Source organism: Pseudophryne corroboree, chromosome 9, assembly GCF_028390025.1.
Source record: "Pseudophryne corroboree isolate aPseCor3 chromosome 9, aPseCor3.hap2, whole genome shotgun sequence".
NCBI lineage: Eukaryota > Metazoa > Chordata > Amphibia > Anura > Myobatrachidae > Pseudophryne > Pseudophryne corroboree.
The window spans coordinates 95022176-95043301 of NC_086452.1; the positions used below are offsets into that span (position 1 = coordinate 95022176).

General features: G+C 45.8%; 1 protein-coding gene across 1 annotated transcript in view; it reads right to left on the minus strand.

The window, feature by feature from the left end:
• The window catches only part of FAM151A (family with sequence similarity 151 member A), a 57294-nt gene extending 39732 nt beyond the window's left edge, over positions 1-17562 (minus strand). Inside the window, exon 1 of the mRNA XM_063939651.1 lies at positions 17235-17562. Coding sequence (XP_063795721.1) covers positions 17235-17349 — 115 coding nt within the window. The 5' untranslated portion in view covers positions 17350-17562. The remainder of the gene's footprint in view (positions 1-17234) is intronic.
• Between the last annotated feature and the right edge of the window lie 3564 nt (positions 17563-21126).

A 21126-nucleotide genomic window follows, 5' to 3' on the forward strand; every position in this document is an offset into this window, starting at 1 on the left:
GTAGCTGTGCTAAATTTAGCACAGCTATGATCATCTTCCTTGACATGCGGGGGGACGCCCAGCACAGGGCTAGTCCGTCCCGCATGTCAGTGCCGCCCCCCCCCCCCCCCCGCACAAATACAAAAGCATCGTACAGCGGCGATGCCTTTGTATTTGAGGAGTAACTCCCGGCCAGCGCAGCTCCTGCGGCTGTCCGGGAGTTAATTGTCGCTGCCACTGGCCGCAGCGGCTGCGTGAGACGTCATGCAGCCGCTACGGCCCGCCCCACCCAACGGTCCGGCCACGCCTGCGTTGGCCGGACCGCTCCCCCTAAACGGCGACTTAACGCCGCCGTTCAGACCCCTCTCGCCCAGCACCCGCCTCTGTCTCAGAGGCGATCGCTAGGCAACGAATGCTGCCATGCGCCGGCGCACTGCGGTTCCGGTGCATGCGCAGTTCCGACCCGATCGCTGCGCTGCAACAAACTGCAGCGAGCGATCGGGTCGGAATGACCCCATAGTTCATTAATAGATTATATTAGGGCAGCTGGCAAACAAATCTAGAGTTGGGCATACACCTAAAGATTGATTGTCCAATCTGGCTGGCTGGAAAGAAAATCTGGTAAAGTATGGGAACAAATGACAATTGACCATTTGCTCCCAAACATTAAAACAGACAAAAATGGTCAATCAGACAAATTGGATAAATCCATTTGATTTAACCAATTTGTTTGATCGACTATTTTTGGCAGTTTTCCAGCATTTCAGAGCAAATGATAATTTGTCATTTGATCCCATACATTTCCAGATGTTTGTTCCAACCAGATAGATTGGATAATACATCTTTAGGTGTATGCCCAGCTTGAGAATGGTCTCTCTCCTCCTCATGCCACATCAGTGTGAAGAAAATTAAGCATGGCTTTGACTTACGTATCACTTGTTCCTTTACAAACAGAGCAAACCAATTGCTTCCTCTCCAAGGGGGCTATTTACCAAATCCTAGCTCTTGAGAAAAAAAGCAATTCTAACAGGAGAAAGGGTCATATGAAGACTGAGCTATTTACTAAACCAGTGGCAAACGCAGGATTTGCATGGGGAGGTTTCCAGAACTGGGCGGAGCCAATCACGGGGGTGGGGACTGAGGTGACCCAGTATATGCTGGGTCCGTAAAACTAGTGTGTGTGTGTGTGTGTGTGTGTGTGTGTGTGTGTGTGTGTGTGTGTGTATTCATATATATATATATACATATATCTACATATATATATATATATATATATATATACATACACACACATACATATACACATATACATAGCATATTAAACATGCATATATATATATATATATATATATATATATATGTACACACACATACAGTACACATATATATATATATATATATATACACTAGTGATGAGCGGGTTCGGTTCCTCGGAATCCGAACCCCCCCGAACTTCAGCCTTTTTACACGGGTCCGAGGCAGACTCGGATCTTCCCGCCTTGCTCGGTTAACCCGAGCGCGCCCGAACGTCATCATCCCGCTGTCGGATTCTCGCGAGGCTCGGATTCTATCGCGAGACTCGGATTCTATATAAGGAGCCGCGCGTCGCCGCCATTTTCACACGTGCATTGAGATTGATAGGGAGAGGACGTGGCTGGCGTCCTCTCCGTTTAGAATAGAAATAGATAGTGAGAGTGAGACACTTGATTTACTGGAGTTTAGGAGTACTCAGAGAGTGCAGAGTTTACTAGTGACTGACCAGTGACCACCAGTGCAGTTTTATTATTATTTAATATAATCCGTTCTCTGCCTGAAAAAAAACGATACACAGTGACACAGTATACCATATCTGTGCTCAGCCTCAGTGTGCTGCATCATCTATGTATATCTGACTGTGCTGAGTGCTCACTGCTCACACAGCTTAATTGTGGGGGAGACTGGGGAGCAGTTATAGCAGGAGTACATTAACAGTGCACACTTTTGCTGCCAGAGTGCCACTGCCAGTGTGACTGACCAGTGACCACTGACCACCAGTATATTGTGATTGTCTGCCTGAAAAACTTTAACACTCGTCGTGTGGTGTTTTTATTCTATAAACGCATTCTGCTGACAGTGTCCAGCAGGTCCGTCATTATATAATATATACCTGTCCTGCAGTAGTGATATATATATTTTTTTTATATCATTATCATCCAGTCTATATTAGCAGCAGACGCAGTACGGTAGTCCACGGCTGTAGCTACCTCTGTGTCGGCAGTCGCTCGTCCATCCATAATTGTATACCACCTTCCTGTGGTGTTTTTTTTTTTCTATCTTCTTGATACTAGTAGCTTACTTTAGGAGTCTGCAGTGCTGACAGTGTCCAGCAGGTCCGTCATTATATAATATATACCTGTCCGGCTGCAGTAGTGATATATATATATTTTTTATATCATTATCATCCAGTCTATATTAGCAGCAGACGCAGTACGGTAGTCCACGGCTGTAGCTACCTCTGTGTCGGCAGTCGCTCGTCCATCCATAATTGTATACCACCTACCTGTTGTGTTTTTTTTTTCTATCTTCTTGATACTAGTAGCTTACTTTAGGAGTCTGCAGTGCTGACAGTGTCTAGCAGGTCCGTCATTATATAATATATACCTGTCCGGCTGCAGTAGTGATATATATATATTTTTTATATCATTATCATCCAGTCTATATTAGCAGCAGACGCAGTACGGTAGTCCACGGCTGTAGCTACCTCTGTGTCGGCAGTCGCTCGTCCATCCATAATTGTATACCACCTACCTGTGGTGTTTTTTTTTTTTTCTATCTTCTTGATACTAGTAGCTTACTTGAGGAGTCTGCAGTGCTGACAGTGTCCAGCAGGTCCGTCATTATATAATATATACCTGTCCGGCTGCAGTAGTGATATATATATATATTTTATATCATTATCATCCAGTCTATATTAGCAGCAGACGCAGTACGGTAGTCCACGGCTGTAGCTACCTCTGTGTTGGCAGTCGCTCGTCCATCCATAATTGTATACCACCTACCTGTTGTGGTTTTTTTTTTCTATCTTCTTGATACTAGTAGCTTACTTTAGGAGTCTGCAGTGCTGACAGTGTCCAGCAGGTCCGTCATTATATAATATATACCTGTCCGGCTGCAGTAGTGATATATATATATTTTTTATATCATTATCATCCAGTCTATATTAGCAGCAGACGCAGTACGGTAGTCCACGGCTGTAGCTACCTCTGTGTCGGCAGTCGCTCGTCCATCCATAATTGTATACCACCTACCTGTTGTGGTTTTTTTTTCTATCTTCTTGATACTAGTAGCTTACTTTAGGAGTCTGCAGTGCTGACAGTGTCCAGCAGGTCCGTCATTATATAATATATACCTGTCCGGCTGCAGTAGTGATATATATATATTTTTTATATCATTATCATCCAGTCTATATTAGCAGCAGACGCAGTACGGTAGTCCACGGCTGTAGATACCTCTGTGTCGGCAGTCGCTCGTCCATCCATAATTGTATACCATCTACCTGTTGTGGTTTTTTTTTTCTATCTTCTTGATACTAGTAGCTTACTTTAGGAGTCTGCAGTGCTGACAGTGTCCAGCAGGTCCGTCATTATATAATATATACCTGTCCGGCTGCAGTAGTGATATATATATATTTTTTATATCATTATCATCCAGTCTATATTAGCAGCAGACGCAGTACGGTAGTCCACGGCTGTAGCTACCTCTGTGTCGGCAGTCGCTCGTCCATCCATAATTGTATACCACCTACCTGTGGTGTGTTTTTTTTTCTATCTTCTTGATACTAGTAGCTTACTTGAGGAGTCTGCAGTGCTGACAGTGTCCAGCAGGTCCGTCATTATATAATATATACCTGTCCGGCTGCAGTAGTGATATATATATATTTTTTATATCATTATCATCCAGTCTATATTAGCAGCAGATGCAGTACGGTAGTCCACGGCTGTAGCTACCTCTGTGTCGGCAGTCGCTCGTCCATCCATAATTGTATACCACCTACCTTTTGTTGTTGTTTTTTTCTATCTTCTTGATACTAGTAGCTTACTTTAGGAGTCTGCAGTGCTGACAGTGTCCAGCAGGTCCGTCATTATATAATATATACCTGTCCGGCTGCAGTAGTGATATATATATATTTTTTATATCATTATCATCCAGTCTATATTAGCAGCAGACGCAGTACGGTAGTCCACGGCTGTAGCTACCTCTGTGTCGGCAGTCGCTCGTCCATCCATAATTGTATACCACCTACCTGTGGTGTTTTTTTTTTTCTATCTTCTTGATACTAGTAGCTTACTTGAGGAGTCTGCAGTGCTGACAGTGTCCAGCAGGTCCGTCATTATATAATATATACCTGTCCGGCTGCAGTAGTGATATATATATATTTTTTATATCATTATCATCCAGTCTATATTAGCAGCAGACGCAGTACGGTAGTCCACGGCTGTAGCTACCTCTGTGTCGGCAGTCGCTCGTCCATCCATAATTGTATACCACCTACCTGTGGTGTTTTTTTTTTTCTATCTTCTTGATACTAGTAGCTTACTTTAGGAGTCTGCAGTGCTGACAGTGTCCAGCAGGTCCGTCATTATATAATATATACCTGTCCGGCTGCAGTAGTGATATATATATATTTTTTATATCATTATCATCCAGTCTATATTAGCAGCAGACGCAGTACGGTAGTCCACGGCTGTAGCTACCTCTGTGTCGGCAGTCGCTCGTCCATCCATAATTGTATACCACCTACCTGTGGTGTTTTTTTTTTCCTATCTTCTTGATACTAGTAGCTTACTTTAGGAGTCTGCAGTGCTGACAGTGTCCAGCAGGTCCGTCATTATATAATATATATACCTGTCCGGCTGCAGTAGTGATATATATATATTTTTATATCATTATCATCCAGTCTATATTAGCAGCAGACGCAGTACGGTAGTCCACGGCTGTAGCTACCTCTGTGTCGGCAGTCGCTCGTCCATCCATAATTGTATACCACCTACCTGTGGTGTTTTTTTTTCTATCTTCTTGATACTAGTTGCTTACTTGAGGAGTCTGCAGTGCTGACAGTGTCCAGCAGGTCCGTCATTATATAATATATACCTGTCCGGCTGCAGTAGTGATATATATATATTTTTTATATCATTATCATCCAGTCTATATTAGCAGCAGACGCAGTACGGTAGTCCACGGCTGTAGCTACCTCTGTGTCGGCAGTCGCTCGTCCATCCATAATTGTATACCACCTACCTGTTGTGGTTTTTTTTTCTATCTTCTTGATACTAGTAGCTTACTTTAGGAGTCTGCAGTGCTGACAGTGTCCAGCAGGTCCGTCATTATATAATATATACCTGTCCGGCTGCAGTAGTGATATATATATATATTTTTTTTATATCATTATCATCCAGTCTATATTAGCAGCAGACGCAGTACGGTAGTCCACGGCTGTAGCTACCTCTGTGTCGGCAGTCGCTTGTCCATCCATAATTGTATACCACCTACCTGTGGTGTGTTTTTTTTTTCTATCTTCTTGATACTAGTAGCTTACTTGAGGAGTCTGCAGTGCTGACAGTGTCCAGCAGGTCCGTCATTATATAATATATACCTGTCCGGCTGCAGTAGTGATATATATATATTTTTTATATCATTATCATCCAGTCTATATTAGCAGCAGACACAGTACGGTAGTCCACGGCTGTAGCTACCTCTGTGTCGGCAGTCGCTCGTCCATCCATAATTGTATACCACCTACCTGTGGTGTTTTTTTTTTCTATCTTCTTGATACTAGTAGCTTACTTTAGGAGTCTGCAGTGCTGACAGTGTCCAGCAGGTCCGTCATTATATAATATATACCTGTCCGGCTGCAGTAGTGATATATATATATTTTTTATATCATTATCATCCAGTCTATATTAGCAGCAGACACAGTACGGTAGTCCACGGCTGTAGCTACCTCTGTGTCGGCAGTCGCTCGTCCATCCATAATTGTATACCACCTACCTGTGGTGTTTTTTTTTTCTATCTTCTTGATACTAGTAGCTTACTTTAGGAGTCTGCAGTGCTGACAGTGTCCAGCAGGTCCGTCATTATATAATATATACCTGTCCGGCTGCAGTAGTGATATATATATATTTTTTATATCATTATCATCCAGTCTATATTAGCAGCAGACGCAGTACGGTAGTCCACGGCTGTAGCTACCTCTGTGTCGGCAGTCGCTCGTCCATCCATAATTGTATACCACCTACCTGTGGTGTTTTTTTTTTCTATCTTCTTGATACTAGTAGCTTACTTTAGGAGTCTGCAGTGCTGACAGTGTCCAGCAGGTCCGTCATTATATAATATATACCTGTCCGGCTGCAGTAGTGATATATATATATTTTTTATATCATTATCATCCAGTCTATATTAGCAGCAGACGCAGTACGGTAGTCCACGGCTGTAGCTACCTCTGTGTCGGCAGTCGCTCGTCCATCCATAATTGTATACCACCTACCTGTGGTGTTTTTTTTTTCTATCTTCTTGATACTAGTAGCTTACTTTAGGAGTCTGCAGTGCTGACAGTGTCCAGCAGGTCCGTCATTATATAATATATACCTGTCCGGCTGCAGTAGTGATATATATATATTTTTTATATCATTATCATCCAGTCTATATTAGCAGCAGACGCAGTACGGTAGTCCACGGCTGTAGCTACCTCTGTGTCGGCAGTCGCTCGTCCATCCATAATTGTATACCACCTACCTGTGGTGTTTTTTTTTTCTATCTTCTTGATACTAGTAGCTTACTTTAGGAGTCTGCAGTGCTGACAGTGTCCACCAGGTCCGTCATTATATAATATATACCTGTCCGGCTGCAGTAGTGATATATATATATTTTTTATATCATTATCATCCAGTCTATATTAGCAGCAGACGCAGTACGGTAGTCCACGGCTGTAGCTACCTCTGTGTCGGCAGTCGCTCGTCCATCCATAATTGTATACCACCTACCTGTGGTGTGTTTTTTTTTCTATCTTCTTGATACTAGTAGCTTACTTGAGGAGTCTGCAGTGCTGACAGTGTCCAGCAGGTCCGTCATTATATAATATATACCTGTCCGGCTGCAGTAGTGATATATATATATTTTTTATATCATTATCATCCAGTCTATATTAGCAGCAGATGCAGTACGGTAGTCCACGGCTGTAGCTACCTCTGTGTCGGCAGTCGCTCGTCCATCCATAATTGTATACCACCTACCTTTTGTTGTTGTTTTTTTCTATCTTCTTGATACTAGTAGCTTACTTTAGGAGTCTGCAGTGCTGACAGTGTCCAGCAGGTCCGTCATTATATAATATATACCTGTCCGGCTGCAGTAGTGATATATATATATTTTTTATATCATTATCATCCAGTCTATATTAGCAGCAGACGCAGTACGGTAGTCCACGGCTGTAGCTACCTCTGTGTCGGCAGTCGCTCGTCCATCCATAATTGTATACCACCTACCTGTGGTGTGTTTTTTTTTTCTATCTTCTTGATACTAGTAGCTTACTTGAGGAGTCTGCAGTGCTGACAGTGTCCAGCAGGTCCGTCATTATATAATATATACCTGTCCGGCTGCAGTAGTGATATATATATATTTTTTATATCATTATCATCCAGTCTATATTAGCAGCAGACGCAGTACGGTAGTCCACGGCTGTAGCTACCTCTGTGTCGGCAGTCGCTCGTCCATCCATAATTGTATACCACCTACCTGTGGTGTTTTTTTTTTTCTATCTTCTTGATACTAGTAGCTTACTTTAGGAGTCTGCAGTGCTGACAGTGTCCAGCAGGTCCGTCATTATATAATATATACCTGTCCGGCTGCAGTAGTGATATATATATATTTTTTATATCATTATCATCCAGTCTATATTAGCAGCAGACGCAGTACGGTAGTCCACGGCTGTAGCTACCTCTGTGTCGGCAGTCGCTCGTCCATCCATAATTGTATACCACCTACCTGTGGTGTTTTTTTTTTCCTATCTTCTTGATACTAGTAGCTTACTTTAGGAGTCTGCAGTGCTGACAGTGTCCAGCAGGTCCGTCATTATATAATATATATACCTGTCCGGCTGCAGTAGTGATATATATATATTTTTATATCATTATCATCCAGTCTATATTAGCAGCAGACGCAGTACGGTAGTCCACGGCTGTAGCTACCTCTGTGTCGGCAGTCGCTCGTCCATCCATAATTGTATACCACCTACCTGTGGTGTTTTTTTTTCTATCTTCTTGATACTAGTTGCTTACTTGAGGAGTCTGCAGTGCTGACAGTGTCCAGCAGGTCCGTCATTATATAATATATACCTGTCCGGCTGCAGTAGTGATATATATATATTTTTTATATCATTATCATCCAGTCTATATTAGCAGCAGACGCAGTACGGTAGTCCACGGCTGTAGCTACCTCTGTGTCGGCAGTCGCTCGTCCATCCATAATTGTATACCACCTACCTGTTGTGGTTTTTTTTTCTATCTTCTTGATACTAGTAGCTTACTTTAGGAGTCTGCAGTGCTGACAGTGTCCAGCAGGTCCGTCATTATATAATATATACCTGTCCGGCTGCAGTAGTGATATATATATATATTTTTTTTATATCATTATCATCCAGTCTATATTAGCAGCAGACGCAGTACGGTAGTCCACGGCTGTAGCTACCTCTGTGTCGGCAGTCGCTTGTCCATCCATAATTGTATACCACCTACCTGTGGTGTGTTTTTTTTTTCTATCTTCTTGATACTAGTAGCTTACTTGAGGAGTCTGCAGTGCTGACAGTGTCCAGCAGGTCCGTCATTATATAATATATACCTGTCCGGCTGCAGTAGTGATATATATATATTTTTTATATCATTATCATCCAGTCTATATTAGCAGCAGACACAGTACGGTAGTCCACGGCTGTAGCTACCTCTGTGTCGGCAGTCGCTCGTCCATCCATAATTGTATACCACCTACCTGTGGTGTTTTTTTTTTCTATCTTCTTGATACTAGTAGCTTACTTTAGGAGTCTGCAGTGCTGACAGTGTCCAGCAGGTCCGTCATTATATAATATATACCTGTCCGGCTGCAGTAGTGATATATATATATTTTTTATATCATTATCATCCAGTCTATATTAGCAGCAGACGCAGTACGGTAGTCCACGGCTGTAGCTACCTCTGTGTCGGCAGTCGCTCGTCCATCCATAATTGTATACCACCTACCTGTGGTGTTTTTTTTTTCTATCTTCTTGATACTAGTAGCTTACTTTAGGAGTCTGCAGTGCTGACAGTGTCCAGCAGGTCCGTCATTATATAATATATACCTGTCCGGCTGCAGTAGTGATATATATATATTTTTATATCATTATCATCCAGTCTATATTAGCAGCAGACGCAGTACGGTAGTCCACGGCTGTAGCTACCTCTGTGTCGGCAGTCGCTCGTCCATCCATAATTGTATACCACCTACCTGTGGTGTTTTTTTTTTCTATCTTCTTGATACTAGTAGCTTACTTTAGGAGTCTGCAGTGCTGACAGTGTCCAGCAGGTCCGTCATTATATAATATATACCTGTCCGGCTGCAGTAGTGATATATATATATTTTTTATATCATTATCATCCAGTCTATATTAGCAGCAGACGCAGTACGGTAGTCCACGGCTGTAGCTACCTCTGTGTCGGCAGTCGCTCGTCCATCCATAATTGTATACCACCTACCTGTGGTGTTTTTTTTTTCTATCTTCTTGATACTAGTAGCTTACTTTAGGAGTCTGCAGTGCTGACAGTGTCCACCAGGTCCGTCATTATATAATATATACCTGTCCGGCTGCAGTAGTGATATATATATATTTTTTATATCATTATCATCCAGTCTATATTAGCAGCAGACGCAGTACGGTAGTCCACGGCTGTAGCTACCTCTGTGTCGGCAGTCGCTCGTCCATCCATAATTGTATACCACCTACCTGTTGTGTTTTTGTTTTTTTTTCTATCTTCTTGATACTAGTAGCTTACTTTAGGAGTCTGCAGTGCTGACAGTGTCCAGCAGGTCCGTCATTATATAATATATAACTGTCCGGCTGCAGTAGTGATATATATATATTTTTTATATCATTATCATCCAGTCTATATTAGCAGCAGACGCAGTACGGTAGTCCACGGCTGTAGCTACCTCTGTGTCGGCAGTCGCTCGTCCATCCATAATTGTATACCACCTACCTGTGGTGTTTTTTTTTTTTTCTATCTTCTTGATACTAGTAGCTTACTTTAGGAGTCTGCAGTGCTGACAGTGTCCAGCAGGTCCGTCATTATATAATATATACCTGTCCGGCTGCAGTAGTGATATATATATATTTTTTATATATCATTATCATCCAGTCTATATTAGCAGCAGACGCAGTACGGTAGTCCACGGCTGTAGCTACCTCTGTGTCGGCAGTCGCTCGTCCATCCATAAAGTATACTAGTATCCATCCATCTCCATTGTTTACCTGAGGTGCCTTTTAGTTGTGCCTATTAAAATATGGAGAACAAAAATGTTGAGGTTCCAAAAATAGGGAAAGATCAAGATCGACTTCCACCTCGTGCTGAAGCTGCTGCCACTAGTCATGGCCGAGACGATGAAATGCCATCAACGTCGTCTGCCAAGGCCGATGCCCAATGTCATAGTACAGAGCATGTAAAATCCAAAACACCAAATATCAGTAAAAAAAGGACTCAAAAATCTATAATAAAATTGTCGGAGGAGAAGCGTAAACTTGCCAATATGCCATTTACCACATGGAGTGGCAAGGAACGGCTGAGGCCCTGGCCTATGTTCATGGCTAGTGGTTTAGCTTCACATGAGGATGGAAGCACTCAGCCTCTCGCTAGAAAAATGAAAAGACTCAAGCTGACAAAAGCACAGCAAAGAACTGTGCGTTCTTCGAAATCACAAATCCACAAGGAGAGTCCAATTGTGTAGTTTGCGATGCCTGACCTTCCCAACACTGGACGTGAAGAGCATGCGCCTTCCACCATTTGCACGCCCCCTGCAAGTGCTGGAAGGAGCACCCGCAGTCCAGTTCCTGATAGTCAGATTGAAGATGTCAGTGTTGAAGTACACCAGGATGAGGAGGATATGGGTGTTGCTGGCGCTGGGGAGGAAATTGACCAAGAGGATTCTGATGGTGAGGTGGTTTGTTTAAGTCAGGCACCCGGGGAGACACCTGTTGTCCGTGGGAGGAATAGGGCCATTGACATGCCTGGTGAAAATACCAAAAAAATCAGCTCTTCGGTGTGGAAGTATTTCAACAGAAATGCGGACAACATTTGTCAAGCCGTGTGTTGCCTTTGTCAAGCTGTAATAAGTAGGGGTAAGGACGTTAACCACCTCGGAACATCCTCCCTTATACGTCACCTGCAGCGCATTCATCATAAGTCAGTGACAAGTTCAAAAACTTTGGGCGACAGCGGAAGCAGTCCACTGACCAGTAAATCCCTTCCTCTTGTAACCAAGCTCACGCAAACCACCCCACCAACTCCCTCAGTGTCAATTTCCTCCTTCCCCAGGAATGCCAATAGTACTGCAGGCCATGTCACTGGCAATTCTGACGAGTCCTCTCCTGCCTGGGATTCCTCCGATGCATCCTTGCGTGTAACGCCTACTGCTGCTGGCGCTGCTGTTGTTGCTGCTGGGAGTCGATGGTCATCCCAGAGGGGAAGTCGTAAGACCACTTTTACTACTTCCACCAAGCAATTGACTGTCCAACAGTCCTTTGCGAGGAAGATGAAATATCACAGCAGTCATCCTGCTGCAAAGCGGATAACTGAGGCCTTGGCATCCTGGGCGGTAAGAAACGTGGTTCCGGTATCCATCATTACTGCAGAGCCAACTAGAGACTTGTTGGAGGTACTGTGTCCCCGGTACCAAATACCATCTAGGTTCCATTTCTCTAGGCAGGCGATACCGAAAATGTACACAGACCTCAGAAAAAGACTCACCAGTGTCCTAAAAAATGCAGTTGTACCCAATGTCCACTTAACCACGGACATGTGGACAAGAGGAGCAGGGCAGGCTCAGGACTATATGACTGTGACAGCCCACTGGGTAGATGTATGGACTCCCGCCGCAAGAACAGCAGCGGCGGCACCAGTAGCAGCATCTCGCAAACGCCAACTCTTTCCTAGGCAGGCTACGCTTTGTATCACCGCTTTCCAGAATACGCATACAGCTGAAAACCTCTTACGGCAACTGAGGAAGATCATCGCGGAATGGCTTACCCCAATTGGACTCTCCTGTGGATTTGTGGCATCGGACAACGCCAGCAATATTGTGTGTGCATTAAATCTGGGCAAATTCCAGCACGTCCCATGTTTTGCACATACCTTGAATTTGGTGGTGCAGAATTATTTAAAAAACGAGAGGGGCGTGCAAGAGATGCTGTCGGTGGCCAGAAGAATTGCGGGACACTTTCGGCGTACAGGCACCACGTACAGAAGACTGGAGCACCACCAAAAACGCACCTGCCCTGCCATCATCTGAAGCAAGAAGTGGTAACGAGGTGGAATTCAACCCTCTATATGCTTCAGAGGTTGGAGGAGCAGCAAAAGGCCATTCAAGCCTATACAACTGAGCACGATATAGGAGGTGGAATGCACCTGTCTCAAGCGCAGTGGAGAATGATTTCAACGTTGTGCAAGGTTCTGCAACCTTTTGAACTTGCCACACGTGAAGTCAGTTCAGACACTGCCAGCCTGAGTCAGGTCATTCCCCTCATCAGGCTTTTGCAGAAGAAGCTGGAGACATTGAAGGAGGAGCTAACACAGAGCGATTCCGCTAGGCATGTGGGACTTGTGGATGGAGCCCTTAATTCGCTTAACAAGGATTCACGGGTGGTCAATCTGTTGAAATCAGAGCACTACATTTTGTCCACCGTGCTCGATCCTAGATTTAAAACCTACCTTGGATCTCTCTTTCCGGCAGACACAAGTCTGCTGGGGTTCAAAGAACTGCTGGTGACAAAATTGTCAAGTCAAGCGGAACGCGACCTGTCAACATTTCCTCCTTCACATTCTCCCGCAACTGGGGGTGCGAGGAAAAGGCTCAGAATTCCGACCCCACCCGCTGGCGGTGATGCAGGGCAGTCTGGAGCGACTGCTGATGCTGACATCTGGTCCGGACTGAAGGATCTGACAACGATTACGGACATGTCGTCTACTGTCACTGCATATGATTCTCTCCCCATTGAAAGAATGGTGGAGGATTATATGAGTGACCGCATCCAAGTAGGCACGTCAGACAGTCCGTACTTATACTGGCAGGAAAAAGAGCCAATTTGGAGGCCCTTGCACAAACTGGCTTTATTCTACCTAAGTTGCCCTCCCACAAGTGTGTACTCCGAAAGAGTGTTTAGTGCCGCCGCTCACCTTGTCAGCAATCGGCGTACGAGGTTACATCCAGAAAATGTGGAGAAGATGATGTTCATTAAAATGAATTATAATCAATTCCTCCGTGGAGACATTCACCAGCAGCAATTGCCTCCACAAAGTACACAGGGAGCTGAGATGGTGGATTCCAGTGGGGACGAATTGATAATCTGTGAGGAGGGGGATGTACACGGTGATATATCGGAGGATGATGATGAGGTGGACATCTTGCCTCTGTAGAGCCAGTTTGTGCAAGGAGAGATTAATTGCTTCTTTTTTGGTGGGGGTCCAAACCAACCCGTCATTTCAGTCACAGTCGTGTGGCAGACCCTGTCACTGAAATGATGGGTTGGTTAAAGTGTGCATGTCCTGTTTATACAACATAAGGGTGGGTGGGAGGGCCCAAGGACAATTCCATCTTGCACCTCTTTTTTCTTTCATTTTTCTTTGCGTCATGTGCTGTTTGGGGAGTAGTTTTTGGAAGGGCCATCCTGCGTGACACTGCAGTGCCACTCCTAGATGGGCCAGGTGTTTGTGTCGGCCACTTGGGTCGCTTATCTTAGTCACACAGCTACCTCATTGCGCCTCTTTTTTTCTTTGCGTCATGTGCTGTTTGGGGGGGTGTTTTTTGGAAGGGCCATCCTGCGTGACACTGCAATGCCACCCCTAGATGGGCCAGGTGTTTGTGTCGGCCACTAGGGTCGCTTATCTTAGTCACACAGCTACCTCATTGCGCATCTTTTTTTTCTTCTTTGCGTCATGTGCTGTTTGGGGAGTAGTTTTTTGAAGGGCCATCCTGCGTGACACTGCAGTGCCACTCCTAGATGGGCCAGGTGTTTGTGTCGGCCACTAGGGTCGCTTAGCACAGCTACCTCATTGCGCCTCTTTTTTTCTTTGCGTCATGTGCTGTTTGGGGGGTGTTTTTTGTAAGGGCCATCCTGCGTGACACTGCAGTGCCACTCCTAGATGGTCCAGGTGTTTGTGTCGGCCACTAGGGTCGCTTAGCTTACTCACACAGCTACCTCATTGCGCCTCTTTTTTTTCTTCTTTGCGTCATGTGCTGTTTGGGGAGTAGTTTTTTGAAGGGCCATCCTGCGTGACACTGCAGTGCCACTCCTAGATGGGCCAGGTGTTTGTGTCGGCCACTTGGGTCGCTGAGCTTAGTCATCCAGCGACCTCGGTACAAATTTTAGGACTAAAAATAATATTGTGAGGTGTGAGGTGTTCAGAATAGACTGAAAATGAGTGGAAATTATGGTTATTGAGGTTAATAATACTTTGGGATCAAAATGACCCCCAAATTCTATGATTTAAGCTGTTTTTTAGGGTTTTTTGAAAAAAACACCCGAATCCAAAACACACCCGAATCCGACAAAAAAATTTCGGTGAGGTTTTGCCAAAACGCGTTCGAACCCAAAACACGGCCGCGGAACCGTACCCAAAACCAAAACACAAAACCAGAAAAATTTCCGGTGCTCATCACTAAATTATACACATGTATATATATATCATATATGTGTGTGTGTGTGTGTGTGTGTGTGTGTGTGTGTGTGTGTGTGTGTGTGTGTGTGTGTGTGTGTGTGTTTATATGTATGTATGTATGTATGTATATACATGTGTATATATGTATGCGCATGGATATATATGTACTATAATTAAAATAAAGTAAACTTTTATTGCACTTACAAGTGCCACCAGGAAGACAGCAGGCTGCAGAGGACGCTAGACAGCCATTAATAATACTCATGCAGCTAAAAAAAAAAAAAAAAAAAAAATTTAGTGGAGGGGGGTTTCTGGGTGCTCGGAAACCCCCCCTGGGTGCGCCACTGTAAACCTCTACGGCTGGAGAAATCATTGATACCTCCAACACTTACATGGTTAGAGCAGAAACAGATGTCCCCATATATCTTTCACTTCCAAACAGCTTGGCATTTTGAGACTCGTCTCCTGTAGCTTTGGTAGATGGCATTACCTACAATGTCTCATTGTTAAAGCTCTGACAACAGTGAGCATTTCCAGTTGCAAATGTGCAATCAGTGAGAATGTTTTTGCTGTTGGGGTAAGGTAATGGTGTGACACTTTTCAATGGGAAAGTGCTTGTACAGGACAGTCTCTTTCCTGCTGTCACCACAGACAGTGTTATATAGCTCCCTGATAACTAGCTAAACAAAGCAATAGTAATTGTTATTTCTTAAGGAAAAGCAGTAATAAATAGGCAACAAGATCGCACATTGTCATTTAAAATGTAAGCTCTCACGAGCAGGGTCCTCTTCCCTCATGTGCTTTTACTTCTCTTACTTAACTTATCTTCTTTTCAATACTCCCTTTGATGGCACCAAATCCTTCGGTTTTCTACCACCCTGATACTTATTTCAGTGCTGTTCACTGATGCAGCTACAGTATATTTATTTACCCTGTAATTGTCCTATATTGTATTGAACTGTTAGTCACTGTCTTCATGTTTTGCTTATTTGTTTACTCTGTAATTGGGCGCTGCAGATCCCAATTTAATAAAGGATAATAATAATAATAATAATAATAATAATAATAAATATTCTCTCTATTCCTTCACATCTTTCCTCTTCTCAGTATTTATCCCAACGATAAGAGCTCTCCTTAATGTATCTCCTTGCACTGACTCCCTTAAGTCTCTGGTTAACTATGTCATTATAAATCCATTTGTTAAAAAAAATCTTTGTAGACCCTTTATCTCTCTCCAGCCATCTCCCCACTCTCCAGCCATCTCCCCCACTCTCCAGTCATCTCCCCCACTCTCCAGCCATCACCCCTAATCTCCAGCCATCTCCCCACTCTCCAGCCATCTCCCCCACTCTCCAGCCATCTCCCCCACTCTCCAGCCATCCCCCCTAATCTCCAGCCATCTCCCCACTCTCCAGTCATCACCCCACTCTCCAGCCATCACCCCACTCTCCAGCCATCTCCCCAATCTCCAGCCATCTCCCCACTCTCCAGTCATCTCCCCCACTCTCCAGTCATCTCCCCCACTCTCCAGCCATCCCCCCTAATCTCCAGCCATCTCCCCACTCTCCAGTCATCACCCCACTCTCCAGCCATCACCCCACTCTCCAGCCATCTCCCCAATCTCCAGCCATCTCCCCACTCTCCAGTCATCTCCCCCACTCTCCAGTCATCTCCCCCACTCTCCAGCCATCCCCCCTAATCTCCAGCCATCTCCCCACTCTCCAGTCATCACCCCACTCTCCAGCCATCACCCCACTCTCCAGCCATCTCCCCACTCTCCAGTCATCTCCCCCACTCTCCAGCCATCTCCCCCCTCTCCAGCCATCCCCCCTAATCTCCAGCCATCTCCCCACTCTCCAGTCATCACCCCACTCTCCAGCCATCCCCCCTAATCTCCAGCCATCCCCCTAATCTCCAGCCATCTCACCACTCTCCAGCCATCCCCCCTAATCTCCAACCATCTCCCCACTCTCCAGTCATCACCCCACTCTCCAGCCATCTCCCCAATCTCCAGCCATCTCCCCACTCTCCAGTCATCTCCCCACTCTCCAGTCATCTCCCCCACTCTCCAGCCATCTCTCCACTCTCCAGCCATCTCCCCACTCTCCAATCATCTCCCCACTCTCCAGCCATCTCCCCAATCTCCAGCCATCACCCCACTTTCACTTCTCACCTATACCACCTGACAGTAATATTCATTTCCCATTGTCATAATTTTGTATCCTTTCTTAAATTCCCTATTGGACCCTGTACAATCTGCTCTCGTGACTCCAGAGAAACTAAAGTAACTAGTGACCTATCCACCAGTTTTGACTCAAAACCTACCTTTTATGGGTGACTTCCCCAAAGTCAGACAAAGTGCAGCAATTGTAACACATACTGCCAGGAATACACAGACTCCTGCTACTGTCCTTAGGTTAGACAATGTGCAGAACGTCATCCCGAAAGTACAAGATTCTCAACCATGGAAGCAGTCAGCCCCTCTGACAACTGGGATGTGATCAAGCGGCTCCAAATGCTTCTAGTGATGGTCAGACCTCCAGTTGTCTTTGGGTGTAAGGACCTTAGTCAGCTACACATCCTATAACTGAGCTCACAATAGACGTCCTGCCTTATTATTTCCCAGGAAAAAAGGCGTCTTCTCAGATTACAGTGAAGGTCTCAGCTGCCCCTCAGCCTCACAGCTGAAATTACAGAAAGCACATGCAGAACTCTGCACTTGGACCTTGTGCCACTACATTCTTTCACACGATAGGGAATTCAGTGCTTATACATTACAATAGTTAATGTGTATGTATTATCACAAGAACTTTAGAACAGCCAGCATTCAAGACGGTCTTTTCTGTATTTTTACTATTTTTTTGTATTTATTTTTTTAACTCCATCTCCAATTACAACAGGTTTTACACAACTCTCGGATAAAGCATTGTTTTTGGAAAATCTCAGCTGAATAAAATCTAGTGTTTCTATTAATCATAAACCTATGGGTCATTGCAGCACATTGCATAACGCAGCATCACGCTAACGTGAAACATGTGGGGGAAATATTTGTTATTGGAGATTCTAACACGTTACACAGTAGTTGCAAAGTGGTTACAAGTCAGATACTGGTGAGCAGCCCCTTGTATGCTTGTTGTTCTGCATCTGGATGTACGCAGCCATTTATTCAGTAGGATATTTTAGTACTGCAGTCACCGTGATGACATTTAAAATGTTGACAGTTATAATATCGTCACCAGAATGTAGCATTATTTTATTATGCTGACATTCTGCAGACTGCTGACAGTAGGGTTAGGCTCAGTGGTGCAAGTAGAAATATTTTCTTAGTGGTACTGAGTGTCAAAAAATGGGCATGGTCATATGTTGTGAAGGGGCGTGGCCACATGCCACTAGTGGGAGTGGCTACATGACACTAGCCCCTTTTCTTTGCTCTCTGGAGGCAAGGCTAGAAATATATAGTGATACCCACAGTATAATAGAAATATATAGTGATACCCCCAGTATAATAAATACATATAGTAATGCCCCCAATTTAAAAACAATATATAGTAACTAGGTGATTCCTCGCGCCCTACGGGCGCTCTTCACACCGTCGTAAGGGGCTACGCCCCCTTAACCCTTGCACACCCTTGTGGCGTGCAATATTTGTATTATATGGAGTATTACAACCAATCATAATTGTGTGAGTGGTTAAATATTGCACGGACAAAGGGCGTGCAATGGTTAAGGGGTCAAAGCCCCTTGCAACGGCGAGAACAGTGCACGCAGAGCCTGATGAATCACCTAGTAGGTGCTTTGGTTGGGGGAGTGGCAGGTGCGGGGAAGATGCGGATGGGACCCTGGGGTGCCGCGGGAGGGGCGGTTGCGGTGGTGCCACAGGTGGGGGAGGGGCTGGTGCGGTGGTGCCACAGGTGGGGGAGGGTGCGTGGGTGCCACGGGTGGTGGTCCGGAGCCACTGCGGGTGGGGGAGGAGCAGTTGCGGGGGTGCACCAGGTGGGGGAGGGGCGGATGTGGTGGTGCGGCGGGTGCGGGGTTGCTGCAGGTGGAGGAGGGGGCCCAGAACTACCGCGGGTGCTGGAAGGGGTGTGTGCGGGTGCCACGGATGGGGCCCGGAGGTACTGTGAGTGGGGGAGGTGTGAGTAATGCTTATCCTGCTTCTCCTCCTGTCAGCAGCTAAGCTGCTGTCCTCCCTTTGGCAGTGGCTCTCCCGAAGACTTGCACAGCAGCCAGTCACTATTGTTAGCGCCGGTGTCCCAACGCGCCGCATTACAGGGAATAAGATGTACTCAATATACTACAGCTCCCAGCAGCCCTAAGGGCCTGAATGCTTCGGCGCTAAGGGCTGCTGGGAGCTGTAGTTTATTTAGTGTGTCTACTTCCCTGTAATATGGCACGTTGGGACACTGGTGCTAACAATAGTGACTGGCTGGCAGAACTGAGTGACTGGCTGAATCAATGTAAAAGGTGAGAGTGCTGTGCAGTGTCAGTGTCAGTGACACTGCACACAGGTCCGGCGCTAGCCGCTGAGCAAAGGGATGCAGTGCAGGGAGGCACCAGGAAGGAGAGGCGTTCTCCCTGCTCTGCTTCCCTGTGCTGAGCTTCTGCTGCTATCCCTGCTGCTGCTGGCTGCTGTCACACATGCAGCGGTGCCGGAAGCACAAAACCTTTTCTTCCCCTCGGCGCCGTCAGCACAAAGCCTCCTCTCCCCCTCGGCGCCGTCAGCACAAAACCTCCTCCCCTGTGTGACATTCAGTGGCCGGGAGGGTGCCAAAGTGGGCGGAGCTAGATGGGAGTAAGGGGCGGAGCTACACGAGACCATGCTGCAGCAGGAGGATAAGCTGCTACAGCTTCAGCCAGCCAGACTTCATTAGATAAGTGCCTGGAAAGAGAGTGAGTGTGTGTGTGTGTGTGTGTGTGTGTGTGTGTGTGTGTGTGTGTGTGTGTATACAGTGTCTGTGTATACTGTATATATGTGTGACTGTGTATGTGTGTAATGTATGTACAGTATGTATGTGTGTGTGTTTATATATATGTGTCTGGTGTGTGTGTGTGTGTGTGTGTGTGTGTGTGTGTGTGTGTGTGTGTGTGTGTATGTGTGACTGCTGCATAATGTGTGTAAGCGTCACTGGTACAGGAAGCATTACGTGTGTAAGTGACACTGCTACAGGGGGCGTTACGCTTGTAAGCGGCACTGGTACAGAGGGCGTTATGTGTGTAAGCGGTACTGGTAGAGTGGCGCATTACGTGTGTAAGCGTCACTGGTACAAGGGGCGTTACGTGTGTAAGCGTCACTGGTACAGGGGGCGTTACGTGTGTAAGCGTCACTGGTACAAGGGGCGTTACGTGTGTAAGCGGCACTGGTACAGGGGGCGTTACGTGTGTAAGCGGCACTGGTACAGGGGGCGTTACGTGTGTAAGCGGCACTGGTACAGGGGGCGTTACGTGTGTAAGCGGCACTGGTACAGAGGGCGTTATGTGTGTAAGCGGTACTGGTAGAGGGGGCATTATGTGTGTAAGCATCACTGGTACAGGGGGCGTTACGTGTGTAAGCATCACTGGTACAGGGAGGCATTACGTGTGTAAGCATCACTGGTACAGGGAGGCATTACGTGTGTAAGCGTCACTGGTACAGGGGGCGTTACGTGTGTAAGCATCACTGGTACAGGGAGGCATTACGTGTGTAAGCGTCACTGGTACCGGGGGCGTTACGTGTGTAAGCGTCACTGGTACAGGGGGCGTTACGTGTGTAAGCGTCACTGGTACAGGGGGCGTTACGTGTGTAAGCGGCACTGGTACAGGGGGCGTTACGTGTGTAAGCGGCACTGGTACAGAGGGCGTTACGTGTGTAAGCGTCACTGCTACAAGGGGCATTACGTGTGTAAGCGTCACTGCTACAGGGGGTGTTACTTGTGTAAGCGTCAATGGTACAGGGGGGGCGTGACATGTGTAAGCGTCACTGGTTCAGGGGGCATTACATGTGTAAGCGTCTATGGTACAGGTGGCATTACATGTGTAAGTGTCTCTACTACAGGGGTCATTATGTGCGCTGTGCGTTTGTAAAGTATGTGAGGGTGCAAATTTATAGTTTGCAGGGGGGCGCCGAACACTCTAGCAACGGCCCTGACTGCACACCCACTGCACTGCACAGCACTGTCACCTTTTACATTGATTCAGCGTCCAGACATTACCCTCCGCGATATCACCCTCTCTATCCGCT